Source organism: Enoplosus armatus, chromosome 11 (genome assembly GCF_043641665.1).
Source record: "Enoplosus armatus isolate fEnoArm2 chromosome 11, fEnoArm2.hap1, whole genome shotgun sequence".
Classification (NCBI taxonomy): Eukaryota; Metazoa; Chordata; class Actinopteri; order Centrarchiformes; family Enoplosidae; genus Enoplosus; species Enoplosus armatus.
Window position 1 is genome coordinate 18,801,505 of NC_092190.1, and position 22,297 is coordinate 18,823,801.

The following is a 22,297-nucleotide window of genomic DNA, read 5'->3' on the forward strand; positions in this document are numbered from 1 at the left end:
TGTACATACTGAAAGTCCAAATCTGAGGCGGTTAAGTGCTCACCCTTTTTACTGACCACAGGCAGTTTACTTCTGTCTTCTGTTTTGGGATCAAATTTAAATATCTTAAGTATCTGCTAAAAAAAATGCAAATCTCATCCACTCACACTGATCATATGGCAAATACATTGTATATATGTCTATATTTACAGGGCTTTAAATGAACATCCACCAACCTGCCAGATGCAGGTAAAATTGAACAGCGGACACACGTTATCCATGTTTGTAAAAGCTTGACAAGCTGTCAGTCAGAGTTAAAGCATACATGATTTAAATGGACCAAATCAAGAGTTGTTTCAACCTCTGCAACTGGCATTGACACACAAAATATTTCCACGGCTGAAAAGTTTGGATAAATAAATGAACCTGCCACTTCAGGTCGGACTCCATATTACTCTTTAGATGTTCCACTTTGAGTAAAATATAACATTCATTTATTACACTTGAGAAGTTAGTGTCAAATGTAGAAGTCAAGACATAGTCAGCCTTAACTTAGGGGTCATAGTCAGAGCGTGAAGGCATGCTATTGGCCATAGTTGTGGTTTGTGCACAAGTGAATGGAACCGAGGCCCTCGTGAAAGACAGTGGTACTTGACTGGTTGAGTTCGCCTTGTGTTACACTTGTGATTGATTGCATCACTGCAGTGGAACGAAGTCGGGTGTCAGGGCTTTTATGGGCGACTACAGTACAGTGGTGTTGAATTTCAATGGATATGCCCTTGGCCAGATAGGCGATGATACTACCCTGTCTCCACACACACACACACACACACACACACACACACATTTAGTAATGCAGAACAGGCCAAATAATGCCTCCTTCCTTCTTAAACTTATTTTGTGCATGAAAAGGTTGATGTGAAACAACAGTTTGCTTTTTATGTGTAATCTTTTTAATTTTAGCCCCCCACCCCCAAAAAAAGATATGACAAAGACACCCACCCAGATGGCTTCATACGTGCCAGTCTGTTGGCACAAGTATCAGAAAGGTACAAACGCACCTGTGCTGACATCACCTCCTTCCGTGATCTCTGATTCTCTGATCTCTCCACCGTAAACACAATGTGTCACAGTCCACTGTGTGTTTGTGTGTGTGTGTGTGCGTGTGTGTGTGTGTGTGTGTGTTTACCCCAGTTCTGCTCTCAGCCGGGTCCTCCTAAACCTAATTGCAGTTTCTTTCTCTCTCCCTCTCTGAGTGACAGCGAGGATTTCGGTTCGCCCCGAGCGACGTCACACCAAGGTGGAAGGAGACGAGCGCGTTTTTCCTCCCTTTATCATCCGAGGAAAACACCTCGTCAGACGGTGGCACACTGACGCCTCTACCTGCAGCCGGAGCGCACGACAAACCACTTCAGCGGTGCGTCTGCGCGTAGAGAACGACCAACATCCAGCAGCACCAGTTATTTTCATATTTGTTAGGAAGGCAGCAGTGCTCCTCTTCTTCTTTAACATCATTTCATTGGTTTAAATATCACCCAGAGAGTGGCGAGACTCCGGGTGTCCTCACAACCAGAGCTGCTCCAGTGCGCTGCTTCGCACTCAGAGACGACTTCGCTGCTTGGAGTCACTTTCTCGTTCCTCCTCAGACCCTTTAGAAAGCGTGTCATGCGCTGCGACAGATAGAGCGGGACGACAATGAAGAGGTTAACCACACCTTTGAAAGCGGACATCTCTTCAGTAGCCTCTTGACCAACTTTGTTGCGCATTAAGATGCGCCCGACAGGAGAGGAGCTGGATGGTGAACTTTTTGCGCTCTTGTTGACAGACAGTTTCCAGTGAGCTTTGGCTGAGTACGCCGTCAGAAAAACAGGGACCTCCTATGTATTTAAGGAAGAATCCAACTCGGTGTTGGCTGAGCTCGTCAGTACTTTAAACTCTGCCTGGGGAATCTCCTTGAGGATTTGCTGCGTTCACCATGACGGTTCGTCTCTCCCGGATCCAACTGGCCCTGTTCTTTATCCTGCTCTGTCCGGTCAATATCATCGGACTCTGGTGGTAAGTGCTCTGTATTTACCACGTGTTTCACGTTCGTGTCAACCTGGGATTTAAATGATCCCCTGACTTTGGTTTATTTGATTTATGTGCACAAACATGGGGCGTAACCATGTTGTCTATATTTATCCACAGCACCATCACTCAGCATTAGCTTACCGGCTTTTCACCTAAATACTCAGGATAGCCCGGGAGCAGTCTGCGTCTCTGTTAAAGTCTGGTCCAAAGACAAACATGATCATCATAATCAAGGCTGCAACAGCAGAAAAACGAGCTAACGCAATATATACAGAATCCATAAATATGGACCAAATCAGCTGTAAGAAATATATGTATTTAATAGTGTTTCCAGAAAAAGACAAATTATTCATTTTGTTCTTTTAATGTTTTTCTATAATATTAAATTAAACAAAGATGATGATGAGTCTCTAAATAACCTAAAGATAATGAAAAAAGTCAAAGTAGGTCTTAATGAGACTGGGAAATATGGGTCCTCAGGGTGAAGGACACAGAGACAAGAGAAACAGGGTGGTGAGAGAGGTGTCTGTTGTTCACTGCCTGCAGGAATACATGGAGAGAGAGGACAGGGAGATTGGTGGAGGTGGTGTGTGTGTGTGTGTGTGTGCGTGTGTGTGTGTGTGTGTGTGAGTGTGTGTGTGTGTGTGAGTGTGCGTGTGTGAAGTGGGGGTTCAGAGTCAGGAATGTCAGGTGGCCCTCTAGGCGCAGTGGATATGTCATCATAAAACAATCCACATAGGCTCAGCTCTGCTAGGTGTGTGACAGTCGGACAGACAGACAGACAGACAGACAGGCAGACAGACAGCCCCTGCAGATCTGCTGATAACATATTTTCTATCCACGTGGGTCTCTGTCTGTCTGTCTGTCTGTCTGTGTAGTGCTTTCGTCGTCTTGTGTGCAGTGTTTCATTAGACAACATCCAATATTTCTGTCTTTCTTTGACTCTCTCTTTCCCTCTCTTTTACGCAGGCACACACACACACACACACACACACACACACACTTCTGCAGAGCGGTAGTGTTTGAATGTGAAGCTTTGTGATTTTTTTTTCCTCCAGCGAATCCTCCCACTGTTCATTCACAGCCCAGTCAAGGTCAATGTGGGCTGTGGTGTCACAGAGGCTGTGTAAGTCTACTGAATGTCCTTGTATGACTGGCAGATGGTCTGGCTGCTTTAGAGGACGCGTCTTCCTTAACCAACTTTTATATCATCCTGTCACTTCACATGCGATCACTATAGATGGGAGGTAAACGCAGGTAACCTGAGGGGATTTATTAGAATTGCTGAGAATGACCACTGTTAGGAAAAGTGTAATAGTTTCCGTCAGTATCTACAGAATTTATTGGATATGGAATGGAAGAAAAGTAGCTCCCCGTATCCTTTGTTAAATTACTGATTCCTCCTGTTTTAAATGTGGGGTTAACGGATGGACCAGCAGGATGAATGCTTGGGCTAGTGAGTGCAGTGAATAACAGTGAGTATAGAAAAGAGTGAAAATCCAGTTCACATGTATAAACGACGTGCATCCATACTCATGCTTTCAAGATGCTTTCATAAAGATTTACATCCACAGTTAACGCCTGAACAGTGTCAAATGGCTAATGCTGGCCTTTTTTTTTTGTTTGGGGGGGGGGGGGGGGTGCATCATAGCCAACATCTGTTAAGGAGAGGGACAGACACAGTCCGGTTCCTCTACTGAGGCTCAGCTGGGTAAACCTCTGTTCTTTCCGCCTCATGCTCTCCATCATCATAAAATGGAACAGACCACATTTTGCACAGATGGAATTACTGGAGACAGTTTTCGAAAAAGCTCAGTTTTCAGATGTGGAGGGCATAACATAGAGAAAAAGATGTGAAATTTAGCTGGCTTAGTATCGACAAAGACAGGTTACTTTTAGCCAGAGGGCTGCTGGTCTGTGGCTGAACTCTGCTGTGACCCAGCTGTGGAGGGAAAGAGGGAAAACCTATGTCCCTACAGGGGTCAGTAATTCAAACACTTGGCTTATTTGGGAAAGATCTGGCATATTAAAATTCTAAACCTTGCACCATTACCAACCAAAGCGTCATTTGTTTTGTACGTTCACATAAGCACCGTTCCTAATCTGTGGCGTGATCAACTGGAAGACAGGAAAGAACATGTAACAAGGAATAAAACACAAGTGATGCATCATAACGTACAGAGCTGAATTTGTGAGAGAGAGAACAAATCTCTGACTGAGTCATGTTCATTGTCAGTGTTCAGCTGGCAGCAAATCCTACAGGACTCGGGACATTTATTTTAAATAAAGCTGCAGTGGATTAAGGGAATCAACACTAAGAAATCAGCTACTTCCTTTTTATCCCCACTGACATACGTTGTCATCTTCTTTCACTCGCTCACTTGTTCGCTGGCTCACTTACACACTCACTCACACAGACACACTCGCTCACAGATTCACACACTCATACACACACAGTGGCCGGCTGTGGTGCAGCTAGGGTGAAGCCCCACCTGTGGGCTGCTCCCCGGTCTGCCGGGACAATGATGCTCTCTGTTGAAAGCTGCTGGACATACCATCATACATCTCTCTTTCTCTGTCTCCTGCGTGCTCCTCTTCGGTGTCTCTATCTCTGTCTTTAGCCGTACTTGTCTTTTGAAGGAAAATACCTATCACACAGATAGCTTGTCGCTGAAGGAAAGGAGAGAGAGCTGCAGTGATAGACGGAGAGTGAGAGAGATGAAATGTGGGGAGATAGCTGTCCTTTCAGAGCCTCTGCTGATTAGAGCACTCTAATCATTTGGCCTGAGAGCAGAGAGCACAGCTCAGGGACTCAGAGGAGTGAGGAATGCCTTTGCTCTCTTATACTGGGCTTGACTGCAGTGCTTAGCAGGGCCAACTTTGCTCTGTGTGTGTGTGTGTGTGTGTGTGTGTGTCACAGCCCCAGTTTGGACAACCGCCTGCCTGGACCGTGCCACAGGTCTACAGGTGTACACACACACTGCATTCGTGTGTGTTTCAGCTTGTTTATGTCCAGTATTTGTCAGTCCAAATACACCTCCAACCAGTGGATCCTGGTTAATCTGTTAAACATGCAATCAGAGATGTACAAACTCTTTGACAGACACACACACACACACACACACACACACACACACACAGACTCTACAGTCAGTACCACCATCATCATCAGTTTCTTTGTAACAGATCTTATCTTGTCCACCCCACTCCTGGTCTGAAAAGCTGGATGTCTAATCAGGACCAGGGAGATGGGTGCAGATAAAGATTAAATGACGATGTGGGTTTGGCATCAGGTAGAGAACTGAATTAAATGTGTTTATGTGTGTGGGTATGTGTGTGTCTGCGCTTTTGTGCATGCATGCATTTTTGTGTTTTTGTGGGCATTCATACTTATAGTATACTTAAAGTTAATTCCAGTGTCAGAAATATGTAGGGCCGAGGGTAAAAATGGTCCAAGAAATGTCAGAATGCCTCTATAATTCGATGAAGAGGGGCCGAAGTAGTTCTCACGGTTTCGGTGTTGGCAGCTTGAAATGTAAATGAAACATTGAAAGCTAACTTATTGTTCGTTTTACTGTTACTGTTACATTTAACTTTTTGTATCATAGTTTGCTGATATGCTCTCATTTGTCATACCTGAAATGATGACCAATCAAGATTTCCATCAAACAACAGGACAAGTGTTATTCTGAAGGTCTGTGATTAGACTTAGCTGAAGATGAAGCTTCAAATTTTAACAAACGTATCTACTTCCTTTCTATGGCGTAACTTGTGGAACACAAAACCATTTTTTAACATCTGTGGCCACTGGCAGTCTGTTATAAAAATGACTGACAGTGAAAATGACAACATATAAAAACCCTAATTCTGTCTCAGACATATGTGTTAAAGGCTGTGATGTGACCCTGTAAATGTCATATTATCGGCACGAATATGCTACTCACAGTAAGCAAAGCTACAGGTGGAATCCCCTGCAGTAGGTAGCTTAATCATCACTTTTTATAGTCATATAGTCAATAGTCATGCCGCTTTGATTTCCTGATGCAGTGAGCATCTCTGTTACAGTAGCTAACGTACCACAGCTCACTAGAGGCGCTTGCTAATGTAACTCATTATTTCACATTAAAAATAATATAAATCAAATTACTCAAAGAAAGATAGTGTTAATATGAGCAACATTGCAACGTTGAAAGTAATTTTATCCGACTTCCTCAGTTCCATATGTAATGCATGTTACTCTTCTCAGTCACACTTGCCCTTTAGGTGCACCGGCCTAGGCATCAACTTAACATAATCCATTGCCATTGTTGAGCCCCACAAGCATCCACGCATCTTTCCGACCCCTACTTTTCATCTGAATACAGTCATTCTCCACAGTTTGTATCCTTTGACTGTCAGTGCTGTTGGGTGTGCCACTGTACCAAGTTGTTATAACAACTAACAAACTTGGAAACAAACTGGATGTTTTACTTGATGTTGTCACACTTGGTCACACTTTATTGCTGCTATTTAAATTGGGTGCATTACATTATGAGAGCTGAAACTTTTTTATTGAGAAAAATGTCATTTTCTTAACCTTGTTTTACATCAGCAAAAACAACAAGATCAGGCACGTTTGAAAGTGATCGGACCGTTACACATGGGGACGCTGGCAAGGTGCAGAATTTGTTCCCATCGGATCTTCCACCTTCTTTGTTTGGGACAGCCGAAAAAAATTGAAATTGTGTTTTGATTTTCATCTCCATTGCTTTATCACTTAATCATTACTTTATCTTAGTATCTCATTCTATCTCCTCATTATCTTACACTGAACCCCCACCATCTTTTCTTTCTCTAGACACCCTCTCTTTAGCTGTCTCTCTTTGACCCTTTTTCTTTTTCTCTCTCACTCTGGCGTCTCAAACTAGTGCTTGTCGTGACTGTCTTCATCTCCAGCATACTTGAGGGATTAAGGAGGGATGAAATTCACTCATTCGTGGGCGGAGTGAAAAAAAGAAGGAGCCCCGTACAGTACAGCACTTTATCTATGGTGCCGTGAGATCCTTAATGAAACCCGAGGTCGCTCTGAGCACCAACGTTTAATCTCTTTCTGACCCACCTCTGGGCCCAGAAAACACTCAATAAGGCATCTATTTCTAATAACTTCATTTGAAACCCCAGGGTTTTTTTTCCCAATTTACAGCTACATTATGAAAGCCTTTTTTGAAACAAATGTAAAAACACATCACTAATATGAGCAATACAAGCAAGCACAAGGTGAAGGTTTAGTTCAGGATTGGACCAGCTGTTGAGTTGCTGCAGGTGGCAGCAGCACTGATAGTCCTGCTATCAGTGCTTTTGATTTGGGTATTTTTGTCTTGTTTTATCTCTCACTGCATGAAGCCCTGTCTCTGTTTTGGGACTTTATCATCATGAAAACCTGTTCATGCGGGACAGTGTTTCCTTAAAGCCCCCGATAATATCAATGACTACATGTCTTCGTTGGTGTTTTGAGTTATCTGCTCAGGAGCTATATCATAAATGACAGGCAGAGGAACAGTGGCACTTTTCATGGAGAGGATCTGATTACTGTCTGACTTTGTAGTTGCTTCTCCAAGTGTATGCGTGCTTTCATCTCTGTGCATGCCTGCACAGTGGCGAATGCGTCTGCTTTGATAAATGTGTGTGTGTACTGTATATGCAGGGCTTTGTGTGCATACAGCTTTTGTGTGTAAAGTATGTTTGCATTAACTTGAAGCATCCCATTTGATCACTAGGATCTTTGTTTGATGCAGTAGAGTCAGTAGTTTACTCACTAATTTTATCTTCATTGAGGCTGCAGAAGGCAAACATGGCGTATTTCTATTAGGATTTGAGTCAGGCCAACAGTTATATACAGTATGCAGCATACAGTCTTTCTACAGTACTGCATGTGATGTGTTTGACTGACATATTCTGATGTCGTCAGTAATGTCCCCTGTGCATTGTGCAGACACATAAACCCCCGTACGCCACTCTAGCTCTGATCAGTGTATTAAAAACATTTCTGCTGTGCAAACACCTGCCACATGCACTGCAATGAAGTATTCCCATATTCTATTCAACCTCGCAGGGATGCACACTTTTATGTACCGATCTCCAAACAAGGGCAAGAATGCCGGGCCCTTACAGTCATCCCATTATCCAATTAACACACCCCATTTTTGGGTATATCGCCGGCTATGTGCATTTCCACCTCAGTTCACTCCACTTTCCGATTCAGACTACATTCCCATTCTCCTCCCATCGTGCCCTGTTTCTAAATTTATATTTAAGACAGTCCAATGGGGATTATCAAAACAGCCTTAGTAAGGGATGACTTCATCATACTGTGTCAAAAGGGCCTCACAATTTTATTTTGATGTACTTACAATCTGTACTTGTAATTGTGTAAAACTGTATGCCTGTCACTTGACTTGAACAACGGTCAGCTATGTAATTAGCCTCCAGCCGGTTTTAAGTCCTGCTATTGCTCCTTTCTCTGCTCTGACACGAGTCTTTTGTTGTTTTGTTTCCAAAACATTTAATGAATGTTTCTTTAATATACAATCAGTCCATTTTTGACACTCAGGGAGAACCTTTAAAAACAAAGTGGGTGCAAACTGCCATAGTTACTGACCTTCCACCAGAAGCAACCTTTCTTTATCTCTTTCACCAGTCTGTGTTTGCTTTTGTGCAAAAAGAAATCCTAAGGAAACTTTTCTCTTGTTGTCAAAGCCTAATTGTCTCTGTCTTTTGCGTCCAGGACTCCATCCAAACTTCATCCAGTACATTCACTAGTTTTACAACTCTACACCTCCCATTGTAAAAACCAGGCTGGCTATTGTGAGCTGCTGACAGAGCTGGCTTCCCAGTGCTGCCCCTGGCACACACACACACACACACACACACACACACACACACACACAGGCAACATACAAGCAAATACAAATTTGTATTGTATTTCTTTTTCTCACATCCATAAAAATCTACACATACTGTATAGAAATACACTTGCATGCGTGCATATCAGTTTCATTTTCTCTCTCTCTCTCTCTCTCTCTCTCTCTCTCTCTCTCTCTCTCTCTCTCTCTCTCTCTCACACACACACACACACACACGCACAGCCTGTGATAGTAGTGGTTAGATAATGAGTGGTTGTTGAGAGGGAGTGTGTGTTGCTAAGTATTGTACCTGTACCTGCTAATTAACACATACAGAGTGTCTGTATGATTTTATTATCCATGTGACTACCACACACACACACTTGAGAAGAACACACACACACATTGTACACTCACGCACACATTGTACACACAGAACACCTGTATTGAAAATACAGCATTGTTTCCATAGCAATGTTGTCAATACACTCTCAATAATCAGAGAAGGAATGCAACAGTGGGTGTCCCTGCAGTGTGCATACAGATACAGTGTGTGTGTGTGTGTGTGTGTGTGTGTGTGTGTTTGTGTAGACTGTGAATGCATTTGTGCATATATTCTTCTTATTATATTTTACTATAATTTCCAGGTTTTCACACGATACACCAGATATCATGGCTCATAGTGTAGGTTTAGGTACATTTACTCCCCCTAATCTTCAGGCAAATTGAATTATTGGAATGGATTACAGGGAAACTATAAATGTAATCCATGCTGTCTGTCATTATCATATGTTCCTGGTGGATAACAGTATTTGGGCAGTTTGCCTCTGGATCTCCCTTTCCATGAAGTTATTGGCTAAGAGGCTGACAGAGTTCCTATGAATGGTGTTTTCATTCGATCGCATGTTGACATGTCAGTCCGTCATTTATTACAATAAAAATAGATACGTTTTCAAAAACACAGGGCATGAGCGTGCAAGGATGAATGTACATGCATGTGTGTGTGTGCAAATGTCTTGCTCGGTATCAGACCGCCAGGAGAGGGGACTGGCAAGAGCGTTTGTTCTGCTTCTTAAAACAAACTCTCGAAGCAGATGAATGATATCAGGCGGTGCGATTAACAGGGACAAGGCTGAATGAAAACCTATGAGGTAGTCTTTTGCTCACTCTCGCTCTGTTTTCTCTCCCTCCCTATGTCATGCATACCCTTCTGACTCCTATTTTATGGTAAAACTTGAAGTTATGGATTGCATCTGCTGAGATTCAGAGATGAAAAGTCAACTGTGGAGAAGAGTCAAGAGAGAGATGGAGCAAAGGAAAGGGGGGACTTGAGAAAAGGAATTGAATGTACCTAAAGTTACAAGCATAGAGAGGACGAGTGGGGGACAGCTAAGGCAAAGAGAGGAGGAAAAGAATGGAAATAAAGTCATCTCATAAAGCCACTTTCCTGTTATGCCACTGAAGTGGCCACAGACGCTGGCAGTGCTTCCAAGTGGTAGAGCCAAGCTCCTCTTTCCCATTAAGAGTTAGAGTAAACTATTTATCTTTATTATATACACTCATCTGTCAAAGCTGTTGACGAGGTCCAGGGTGCGTATTCATCAAACACAAGATGTATGTATATATATTTTAATGTTTTAAATATTTGAACTACACAAAGTACGCTTGATTTATTTTGCCACACATTTAAACATAATTTTTTTGTTCTTTTTAGCAATATAATATGCACATTTTTCATTTAGATGGGTTTAATCTGGGAATTTTTTAAAGTAGTGCTGATTCGATGGGTATGTGTGGTTTAAGCGGTGAAGTTCTTAACTGCTACAAGATCTCCAGGGAAGCTGTATCATCAGGAAATCTAGAAAGTCTTCCTTCTGGTTTACCAAAATCAACTTAGCATTAAGATCAACTGTAAACGGCCTGTCTGTTAGGAGACTTCCAACTGTTTCACTTCCAACTTTGTGAGGACCACACAGTTCTCCTCAGTGCAGTCCAAAAGCAAAATACAGAATCTGACGTCAGAGCTGAGATGCCTCTGGGAAACTCGGTGCTCTGTTGTCTCCCACGTGCCTATTCAAGAAGCACATTGTCGCCACAGCTGAGGAGTGGTGGGCAGAGTTGGCAGGCTGAGCAGCCGCAGAGAGAAACTTGCATTTGGTTTGTGGCTTCTGATGAGTGCAGCCACATTGTTACACATACTGTGTGATTAAGTTAACAGGTGTTGCTCACCAAAAAGAAAAGTGGGAGCTTTTGTATTGTGATCGTGTCACTGGGAGATTGTTCTCTTCCTTTATCCAACATTTCTTTAACTTCTTTCTAGGGCGGTGGGCAGTCCCCTGGTGATGGACCCCAACAGCATTTGCAGGAAGGCGAAGCGCCTGGCGGGGAAGCAGGCTGAGCTGTGCCAGACTCAGCCAGAGATTGTCAGTGAGGTGGCCAAAGGAGCCAGGCTGGGCGTCAGGGAGTGCCAGTACCAGTTCAGGTACCGCCGATGGAACTGCACCAGCCACAACAAGTACTTTGGCAAAATACTGCAGCAGGGTGAGTGAGGGAGGAATGGATGTGTTTTGCTTGTCAGTAACTACTGTTGTGTTTTTCTCTTTTCCCCTGTCTTTTACCCCAACTATGTATATAGTATGGAGTGCCATTTATATGTACTGAAAGCAATAGTTTGGGACATACACTTAATTGCTTCTTGCCGAGAGCTAGATGAGAAGATTGATACCACACATATGTCTGTGTGCTAAGTATGAAGCTACAGCCACCAGCCGATTAGCTTAGCTTAGCATAAAGATTGGAAACGGGGAAACAGCTAGACTTGTTATTTCTTGTTTGAACCGTAATTTGTGGTTTTCCGGTGGGCTATGTGTGGGACTATTTCGTGCTTGTTGGCAGATTTTGCCTTTTTTCTTTTACCCTTGGACAGAGCCAGGCTAGCTGTTTCCCCCTTTTTTCAGTCTTTTTGCTAAGCTAAGCTAACTGTCTCCTGGTTCTGTAGCCTTACATTGAATGGACAGATATGACAGTGGCATCGATCTTCTCATCTAACTCTCGTCAAGTAAATAAACGTTATTTCCCAAAATATTGAATTATCACTTTAACACAGGCAGAGACTTTATCAGTAATTTGTCATCAGTGACTAAATAAACATTGGCATCAACCAAATTGCATTAAACAAGTCACACCAAGTTGTTTGGATTTGGTCAGGCACTTAAAAAATGAAAGCACTTGTATGTGTCTCAGTTCTATGAGTTTATGACCCTTGACCTAGACGTACGTAGATGATGGAAGAGATATAAATTCCCATAATCATCTTGTCTCTCTCCATCAGTCCTTCCAAAAGCCTTTCACATGGCTTTAAAAAAACACATTAAAAATACTGTCATGTCCTATTTTTCAGCCGTGAGTACCTTAGGATCTGAACCCATGACCTCATGACCGCAGCCGAAGGCCTTACGTCAATTTGAGGTCAGATCCCCGTCTGATGGTACTCCAACAGACAAGGGCAGCTGTTGTATTTCAGACCAGACGTATTCACACTTGACTGACTCTCCTCTTCATCAGATTGGGCACGCTTGAAATGATCAGCTAAAATTGCCTTTTCTCTTAACATCTCTCTTAAGATCTCTTAACATCTTCCTCCAGCTCTTTGAAGTCTGTAATATAACTGATGTTGGGTCACCGCTGGGTCTCCTCCAATTACTGTGTTGGTTTTTCTCTTGTATGATTAGATTCATAGAGAGCTGCCTGTTTCTTCGTTGACTGGTACTACAGAGAACCTTTATCTCCGTGTGTAGTCAACAAACAGGGAACAACCGATATTAATATTCAACCAAAAATGTGTCAAGCATGTTATTAAACCCATTTTGGGTCTCACTGCTGGAAGATGTTCATACTGAAGTTTTGTGCTCACCTGTCATTAACATAACAAGGAAGTCGCACATGACATTTTAATCATATTCATTTGCCATAAAAACAGTCAATACTGAATTGTTGTTTTCAATCTTCAAGACTTTTTACATCAAAGCTACATAACTGTCCCTTTTTGGAAAACTTGTGATTACGTCTTGGCATAAGCGTACATAAATATTGGACTGGAGCAGTTGCACAGCCAGCACTTGATATTATGCTTATACATATGTTGCTGTCTGCATTAATATACAGATTTTATGCTCACACAGCCACAGCAATGTCAGTTTGTTAGCTGAACCAGACTATGATTGAAATGCACGTTTTTTTTTTCTTTTCTCATTTGAATGTTTGACACTACCAATGTCGCCATTGTCTGACAGAGAAAGAAAGAGGGAGAAAAGAGAATGAAGACACAAAGATAGATTGAGATAGAGAGGAAGAGAGAGGGAAACGGGGGCAAGAATCTACCAGTAGAAGACAGACTAGCAATTAATCATAAATTCCTGCCTGTCTATGAGGGAGGCCAAAGTGCTCCTCTGTTTTGAAGCCTTTGTCCTCAATTGCCTGGATCTGCTCTTAATGGCTGTTTATCATGAACTAGGACCAGTAAATGTCAAAATAAAAGTGCCTTTGTATTTATTGCTCACTCTCTCTGAGTAGTTTACTTAACCTCATTGACCTCTATTTAGCGTTTTATGTTATAATGGGCTCAAATTATTCAAATGACATATGTATATGTAATTTTTGTTGTGAAAACTGGTGCAGTCTGTGTAGCTTTCAGTCCATTCATCCATTTTTTTTGATACCACTGAAAATGTTCAAATACAACTCATAGTGGCTTTAAAGGTGGAGGTCTGCCTCACTTCTTTTGTTGCTAAAGTTGTATTGAGGCAACAACTGCAATTGAATTGAAACACCTAGCGGACTATTCGTAGATGGCCTGCCAAATTTAACTGAAGAATATGTGTCAGTCTCAACCGCTGTTTTTATTGTAGGGGGGTCCAGTTGAAGCCCAGCTCCCCAACTACAGTCATAGATTGCTGAAAATGTAATTTGTGGAATTGTAGGTGGTCTTAGAAATTGTTTTCCCAATTTTTGCTGTTCTCCTTTCACATCTCAAATTTATGAAATAGCTTTTTGAATAGGCAGAAAAGCTGCTTTGCCACATTAAACTAGGATGAAATTGTAACAAGTAGATGCATCAGTCCCCAATGTGAGTTTCATGTGTCTGCGTGTATACGTTTGTATTATTGTAGTAAATGAACCTCACAGGTCATCTGATTACCTTATAGTCAAAGTGCTGGTCTAAGTAGACGGTAATGATGACGTCTATGTGCAACCTGGTTTGTTTTTGTAGAACTTTAAATTGGATCCCTGGACAAAGAATATTTCATTGTGTGGTTATGTTAGGGTTATAAGTGTACAGTGTAAGCCACAGGGTGTTTGGGTCTGGAGCACAACCAAGCTGGCTGAACCATCCTTTTCACAAAAATATCACTGGGCTATCTTCACCCTCTATTCAAACAGAAACCTTGCAGCACTTGTAGCGTGTTTGTTTGCTGACCTTCCTCAGAAACGGGCTGTGTGTGTGTGTGTGTGTGTGTGTGTGTGTGTGTATATATTTCATTCACTATAATGTTTCAGATGATGAACATGATCATGCATACATCACTGCTGAAATAACAAGCACATATACATTCATGTGGCATGTGTCTACTTTTTGACTTTAACACTTTTGCATGAAGCCACTAGAAATGAAAGAGAGGCTGAGGGAGACAGGTGTGGAAACATGTGTGTGTTCGTTCATATAACAGGGGTTTTAGTTGATTTCACAACATAACTGAAACACTGCCATAAACATGTCGACACAAGGGTGACAACCTATTTTGCGTCAGGATTGAAATGCTACCTCCCCTGGACACGAACCTTTCACGTACTGTCAACTCCACAACAAGGTGGAATTTCTGGTTCCTCATCTTTAATTGGTGGTTATTATCCTCTTTTCTTGATCTCCGCTGTGTTTCAATAGCATACAGACCCTGGAGCGGTCATGACTGCAAGCCAGCCAGCATACAGTGATGCTAGTAATCACATAAGGGATGTTGCGGCTCTTTTTTGAAAGTCGTGATAGATTGTGCACAGTATATGTGTGTGTGTGTGTGTGTGTGTGTGTGGAGAGAGCTGTACTGCTGTAGAATAAACAAGGACTCTTGCTCTGGGCTGTAAAGTGGTTGTGAAGCAATTAAACCAGTCATCAATCGTGTCAAATATTTTACCGCTAATGATCTTCACAGGTAGACACACAGGTATAGAGACAGGTATACACATGTTTACAGCTTTGTGTTTTCCTGTCTATTTAACTGTTATTTCAAGTAAGTGAGCACAACTACTGGACTGTATGTTTGGCAGATGACATGATGCAGTGATTCCCCCTGAAAGTTTGATTTATGTGATATTGTATCCTTTTATACAAAACCCAGGCAAATGTTTTGGCATCAATTGAAAACCTTCCCAAATCTAAGTGATCCAAAAGCGACTTGAGGAAAGTCAGACCGGATCTAAATAGAAATAGATCTAATATAAATATAAATAAATCCTAAAAGACAGTAGGTAACTGTTATGTCCATGTTATTTCAGTAGGTAGACACCTGTTCAAGGTCTGCTGTCATTATAATTTCAATTCGTTGATAGGTTAGACAAGTGTTATTTATTCTTCTCCTTTTCGTGTGTTACATGATTTTTCTACTGCACATTTATCTTGTATTTTTTTTGCATTTGTTGTACCTTTTGTCAGCCTGCTGTGTCAAAAACAGATGATCCTCAGAATTAACACCTCACCCCATAAGAAAACAAATGTGTTTGTGTCTGTGTATCTGGACTGTGAGGTGATTTTACATTGAACTGCTTTTAGCTTTAACATCTCAGACCCCCCCCCCCTTTTGTACCGTTGCCTAAAAGAGTATTAAAAGAATATGTGCTAATTCCTGCAGAAGGGCCTTCTGGAATTAGAAGCAGACGTAGACAGGCCCAGACACCCGCCATGGCAGAGAATTTGTTTGGAATTCATGTCTCCAAGGAAAATATGAAACAGGGTGCCTCAAATCATCAGATTTTTGATAGCCTCTTTTTTTACGCATAACAATACTCTTCTTTCTGTATTCTCTCTATTCTGTTCTTTTTTATTTCCACTTCCTCTCTGTTGTTTGGCTTTCTCTCTGCTTGTCTGCTTTTAGTTGGATGATATTTTTCTCCAGATCACTGATACATTTCTTTTTTCTCACAATTTCATTGATAATTAGGTAAAATAATACCTTTTTTGCAGTTATTAAACATATATCACCATGACATGTGGCTCGTGCTGATTTCCTGTACTAAATGCAGTGTTTCACCAGTGCATCCGAGGACATCTGGACAGGCTCCCAGCTGGTTTTTACACAGCTTGTGTTGCTATCACCGTATTGTACTAATGAGTTGTGTGCTGATGTGTCACACACGTGTCTCTAAATAGATCCAGGGATGGTTTGGAGATGACACATCTTGATTTGAGTATGTCGCTGCTCCTGAAAATTTCAGCCCTATTCTGCTGAACAGCAGGAACGGCAAGGTGTGGTCTTTACTGAACTGTGAAGATTATATACAGTCCACACACACACACACGTACACACACAGTTGCAGAAATGCTGTACATGTACCACAATGCACATTTTAAGTCACACATACAAGCTGACTATTTGTGAAATGTCATAAATGCTTTAAATCTACATAAAACAAAACTTTTCACACACATGTAAGCATACTGGCCTGCATTGGAGACATCTCTGGGTGTTGGGGTGTACAGCTGGTATTGATATCACGGCATGCTGGGGTGTGCAGGTCTCGTCGCACGCCACCCATTCTGTGTGTGTGTGTGTGTGTGTGTGTTACCATACCTAATGAATCCCATTCACTGAATCATGCGATATGGAGTTGGCAGTGTTGACGGTGGTGACTGCACGCTCGCTGCTTTCCAGTTCTTAGGAATAAAAGTCCTTTACTTAGTCTCCACACACACACACACACACACACACACACACACACACACACATACAATGGCTCGCTAAGTGGCTATTCTTTTTCTCCCTCTCATTCTCCCTAACACACACACACACATACACACATATATATAATCAGTCCCTAGTTTCTCATCTATCTAGGCAGAGGTCTGCCATTGAAATCATCAATGTCCTCAACTATTCCCACTGCATGCTTGTTTCTAGGCAAAATTTACACACTCCCATTGTCAACAAATCCTGTGGAAAGAGCAGAACTCAGAAAGGTATCTGCCTAATGAAGACATAACTCTTTAAACAGGTTTATACATACATATATATATATATATATATATATATATATATATATATATATATATATATACAGCTGGGCACTGTAGTTTTTAGCAAAAGCTATACATAGTACATAGTGCATTTGTTAGGGACTATTTTCTGCAGCGGATTAACTGACATTTTGTGCTCTAGTGAGTATTTATAGCAACAGTGCAGTGTTCATGTTAATGAAGGAACAACAGAGTGGTTCATCTATGTGTTTTTAATTGTTATTGGACAAAAACTGAGCTCTATGGCACAGAGGAATAAGATGTATCAGGCTGTGGATACACAGACAATACTTGTTAGTTGCATCATTTTGTTGTTGGGTTTAGTCTTTTTATGGAATTTGCTCATAATAGTAGAAAATAAAGAATATTGCCAGCTTTATTCTTTGTATTACTATTTTTCTTTCAGGCAATGTTAAATTTAATCATAGTAATCAAACACAGAGGTTTAAAAGGATTTGAAAGGTTTGAAAGGTTTTAGATTTGTTCTGGATCAACTGTAATAAATTGATTTCCCATCAATGGATCTGGAGACTTTCAACAACTGTGACAAAAGCAAAATAGACTCATTTAAAGTCACTGTCAATAGCACCCAAATAAAAATGAGGAATAAGACATTTACAATGAAGCATTCTCTTATTTCTGCCCAGTAAGTCTCTGAGATTCCACTGCTCTTTTCTTGTCGAGTGAATGACCATAGCTGCAATAACTGAGGATAAAGACGTGTTGAGCCGAGGGTGAGAATGATGCTGAAGCCGCTGGCGAGGATAGACGATCAATTTGCAGTTGTGGTTGGACATGCCTTTAGCCAGGAGTGTTAAGCCCTACACCCAAAATAAACCAGCAGCTGTGGTGTGTGTGAGCGTGTGAGCATGTGCATGTGAGGGGGAAAAATAGCCATCCTCTCAGCACCACAAATCCAATGACGCTTGAGATCGTAGTAATGGACCAGGATTGAGAGAAAGGTGCTTTTATCCTGTTCCATGTAGCTGCAGTATTGACTGGCCGGATGGAGAGACAGATGCCTGGATGAGTGGACGGATGGAAACCAGATTCTTTCACTTGTAGTGCTCTCTCTCTCTCTTTTTTCCCAGTTGTTGTCCTGTGATTGATTTGTGGAGGACATGGGGATGATCAAATACAAAGAGCTCCATGAAAGAGCATGTCAATGAAAAGATCAACAGATGTCTGAATGTGGTGTGGTGTCATTTATTTATCATGTGCACGTGGTGTCACTGCGTCATCATGAAAATGTTATGAAAGTGTTGAAATGAAGAAGGAAAAATAAATAAATGCCCGATCGTCTGCTGGTGTGCATTAGCATACTTGGATTTTTGCTCATTCTATTTTCCAAAACCTATCCATCCAATTGAATGGCCCTATTTAAATTTTGTAGTACTTAAGGATAGTTTGACATTTGGGAATATGCTAAGCAGCTGGCTAGCTTAGCTAGCATAAAAAGCCAAAGCAGCAAGCTTGGTTCTGTCCTGGCGTTAGCGGTGCTGGTATAGGCTGATTTCCCACTTGTTTTCAGTCGTTATGCTAAGCTAAGACAACTGGATGCTAGCTGTAGCTTCATGTTTAGCGTACAGACATAAAAGTGGTATCGGTCTACTCATCTGACTCTTGACAAAAAAGCAAATAAACTAAATGTTGAACTATTGCTTTGATCATCGTTACCTCAGTTCCGACCCTCTGTTTTGAATTTTAATGGTGTGCCTGTTCACATTTGAATTATGAATGATTATGAAAGTTGTAGTGAAATCATAATATATTTCTGTGTATGTCATCAGATATCAGTATGTTACTTAAATGACTCTGCTCCTGTATTTTGGTGACCTGTGTGCACATCAAACTTGGGAACCAAACAATAACCCACAACCCCTCTCTTCTGCTTGTCCCTTGTACTGTAGACATCCGTGAGACAGCGTTTGTTTACGCCATCACGGCGGCCGGTGTGACCCACGCCGTGACCCAGGCCTGCAGCATGGGAGACCTCCTGCAGTGTGGCTGTGAAGCGACCAGGAACAGAGCACCTCCAAGGCCGTCTTCATCCTCCTCCTCCTCTGGGGACGGAGTCAAGTGGGAGTGGGGGGGCTGCGGAGACGATGTGGAGTTCGGTTATGAAAAGTCAAAACAGTTTATGGATGCCAAGAGGAGAAGGGGAAAGAGCGACATCAGGACGCTCATTGACCTGCACAACAACGAGGCTGGGCGGCTGGTAAGAAATTCTGATTCTGATAGCAGCAAAGGTGTTGCTTGTCCTGTGGAATGTTCCATCATTCCACGAACATGCAAAAGAGAAAGACGTCGCCCCCAGCCATAATTGCGTAGCGGCGTAAGCTGATATTCTAACAAGAATCAGGTTTCTGAAAGACAAAAGCAAGAGCGTGCCACACATTTTGTTTTCAAGCCTCCGAGGCAGGTAGCTTCTAACATTTCCACAGCCCTTGTAGAAGTTTAAAGTTCCTCTTTGTTGCTCGTATGAGCACTGAGTGAAGTATGGCCTGGACGAGCCATGCTACCGAAGGAGTGGAGATAAAGTAGCAACCTTTGAGAGTAGTTAATTATGTTAAATTATAATAGATCTCGTTAAGTCTCCCAGATCACATTTACTTTTGGCTGTCCGAGTTTTGTTGGTCTCCGTCTCTTACACCCACTTGTAGAAATGTTGACACAGGCATGAGCGAAACACTGAGTTACAAAGTTCACTTTAGTTGGGGTCAAAAGCAGGTAGAGAGGAGAGGAGGATTTTGGGATATCGTCCAATTGCAGCATTAGCGAACAAACCATTTGAACAAAAGATGAGACCTGCACAGAACTGCCCAGACATTGAGAAATAAGCGTGCTGTGATGCGTGCAAATGTCTGTTTATGTGCATGCATTCATGTGTGCTTGTATACACGTTTTGCAAGTATGTGTGTGTGTGTGTGTTTCTGAACGTGTGTGTGTGTGTGTGTGTGTGTGTGCGTGTGTGTGTGTGTGTGTGATGGGTTAATTATGTGCAGTATAAGTGAATGATCTGTTGTCAAGGCTTGTTAGATGTAGGAAGGCCAGAGGCAACATGGAAGGAGAGGGGGGTTGGGGAGTTAAATTCCTTCTGAACAGCGTCTGCTTTTATCTTACCTATCAGTGTGTGTGTGTGTGTGTGTGTGTGCGTGTGTGTGATCCAGCCAGTGGCTTTGTCTGTGATATATCATGAAAACACAATAGTAAATTACTTCTTTAGAACTTGTCATTTGTCAAAAGCAGTTCTGCTTCACTTCAGGGTACACGTTTAAGTTTCCTTTTGTCCCCCTTTTTTCTGTTTGATCAACCTTCTCTCTTTCTCTATTTTTACACCCATTTGCCCTCCGTCCCCCATCACCCTAAATCCACCACCCCTTCATGCTTTACCCTCCCAGGCGGTGAAGCTCTACATGCGGACAGAGTGCAAGTGCCACGGACTGTCAGGCTCGTGCACCTTGCGCACATGCTGGAAAAAGATGCCTCATTTCCGTGAGGTAGGTGACCGCCTGCTCGAACGCTTCAACGGCGCTTCCAAGGTGATGGGCGGCAACGACGGCAAGACCCTGATCCCTGTCGGCCAGAACATAAAGCCGCCAGATAAGCAGGACCTGATCTACTCCGACGAGTCGCCCGATTTCTGCCTCGCAAATCGGAAAACTGGTTCACTGGGGACACGGGGGCGCATGTGCAACAGCACAGCCATGGACATCAGCGGCTGCGACCTGCTGTGCTGCGAGCGTGGCTACCGGGAGGAAACAGTGGTGTTTGAGGAGAACTGTCTGTGTCGTTTCCACTGGTGCTGTGTGGTCCAGTGCAAGAAGTGCTCGGTCCGAAAAGAGCTTAGTCTCTGCCACTGATGAACTGAGGTTGAGAGCAACCAATATGACTTGGTTAATTAAAATTACTTTTTGAGGTTTTTGCTTTAGTTTGGCGAGTGTGAGAGAAGGACAGCGTTTGGACTTCATTTCAAATAGCATTTGGTCCCAGTTCTGGCTGTTTGCTCCCCAGGAATTCTGACAGACATAAGAGGTGCTGGCCAAAGGTTCAGTGCAACCACAAGGAAACAAAAAGTAAAATAGAGAAACGTTTCTTTCTGACCTACCTATTTTTCCTTTGTTTTGTATATGAAAAAAGGACCAAAGAATGTGAAAAATTTCCATTTCAACGAAAGAGGAGGACCTATGCATGGAGGACCTATGTGTGGCACAGTTCTTAGTGTCACTTCCGATATAAGTTCAACAGCAGAGCTTGATGTTGACTCATATCTAAAACCACAGTTTCAGGCTTTAGCTTGTGCTGGTGCACCTGATTTGATTATGGAATTTCCTTAATTGACCGCTCGCTAAGCCCTGTCCCCCTTTTGATTTGCGACTCAATATTCTTAGTAATCTTTGAAACAATGGGTCCTTGATTTCAGACAAAAGTTTTCAGTTTTGGTTCAGTTTAAGTTACAACTGTCAATGGCAGCTTTTATCAGCTGTAGCTGGCTAGCTAATTATGCTAATGCGTTTGTTAAAAAAGTGGGAACAGTTAGGTGAAGAAATGCTCCTTGAACTTTGAAGTAACTCTGCGTTGGGTTACTAGTGTAAGCAGTAAGCTATTTAGCCGGACATGCTAACATTTGCAGCCTTCCTCAGAGCAGGTAAACACACAGTTTAATGTATTCTTTACACAAAAACATCACCACCCTGCAAACTCTTTATATACTTGACAGACCTGCCATGCCTTGTTACAGTTGCTCAACTATGATTGGACAATTGCTGTTGCATGGGAGGGGTTTAGCGAATGGTCAATTGTATAAACTGGCCACTAATCTACAAGGGCCACACCGACTATTATGAAAGGTTTTGAGCATCTAAAGATTCTTTCTATTCTAACTATCTGTTATTCAAAGTCCTTCAGAGACATTGCTTTCTATCTACAGTATGCTGTATGCTCATAGAAAGATTAAGGATCTAACTGTGGTCCCAATTCCATAGAATGACTCTCATCCAACAGTGTAACAATATCCTTGATTATGCATCACCAATAAGTAGCCTACCCTTTGAATTGAACAGGCGCACCAAATTCCAAAAGA

At 42.2% G+C, this 22,297-nt stretch overlaps 1 protein-coding gene across 1 annotated transcript; it reads left to right on the forward strand.

The window, feature by feature from the left end:
- The first annotated feature begins 1,954 nt into the window (after window positions 1-1,954).
- Window positions 1,955-21,077, forward strand: wnt6b (wingless-type MMTV integration site family, member 6b). The gene is made up of 4 exons (XM_070914259.1): window positions 1,955-2,034; window positions 11,251-11,471; window positions 19,125-19,432; window positions 20,616-21,077. The coding sequence occupies exons 1-4, from the start codon at window positions 1,955-1,957 to the stop codon at window positions 21,075-21,077; spliced, it is 1,071 nt and encodes a 356-aa protein (XP_070770360.1).
- The last annotated feature ends 1,220 nt before the right edge of the window (window positions 21,078-22,297 follow it).

What these genes read in the sequence shown, in the direction of transcription:
- wnt6b (XM_070914259.1), top strand. Translation starts at nt 1,955, where the DNA reads ATGACGGTTCGTCTCTCCCGGATCCAACTGGCCCTGTTCTTTATCCTG. An exon ending in AATATCATCGGACTCTGGTG is followed by an intron (nt 2,035 to 11,250) that starts GTAAGTGCTCTG and finishes ACTTCTTTCTAG; the next exon opens with GGCGGTGGGCAGTCCCCTGG. An exon ending in TGGCAAAATACTGCAGCAGG is followed by an intron (nt 11,472 to 19,124) that starts GTGAGTGAGGGA and finishes CTTGTACTGTAG; the next exon opens with ACATCCGTGAGACAGCGTTT.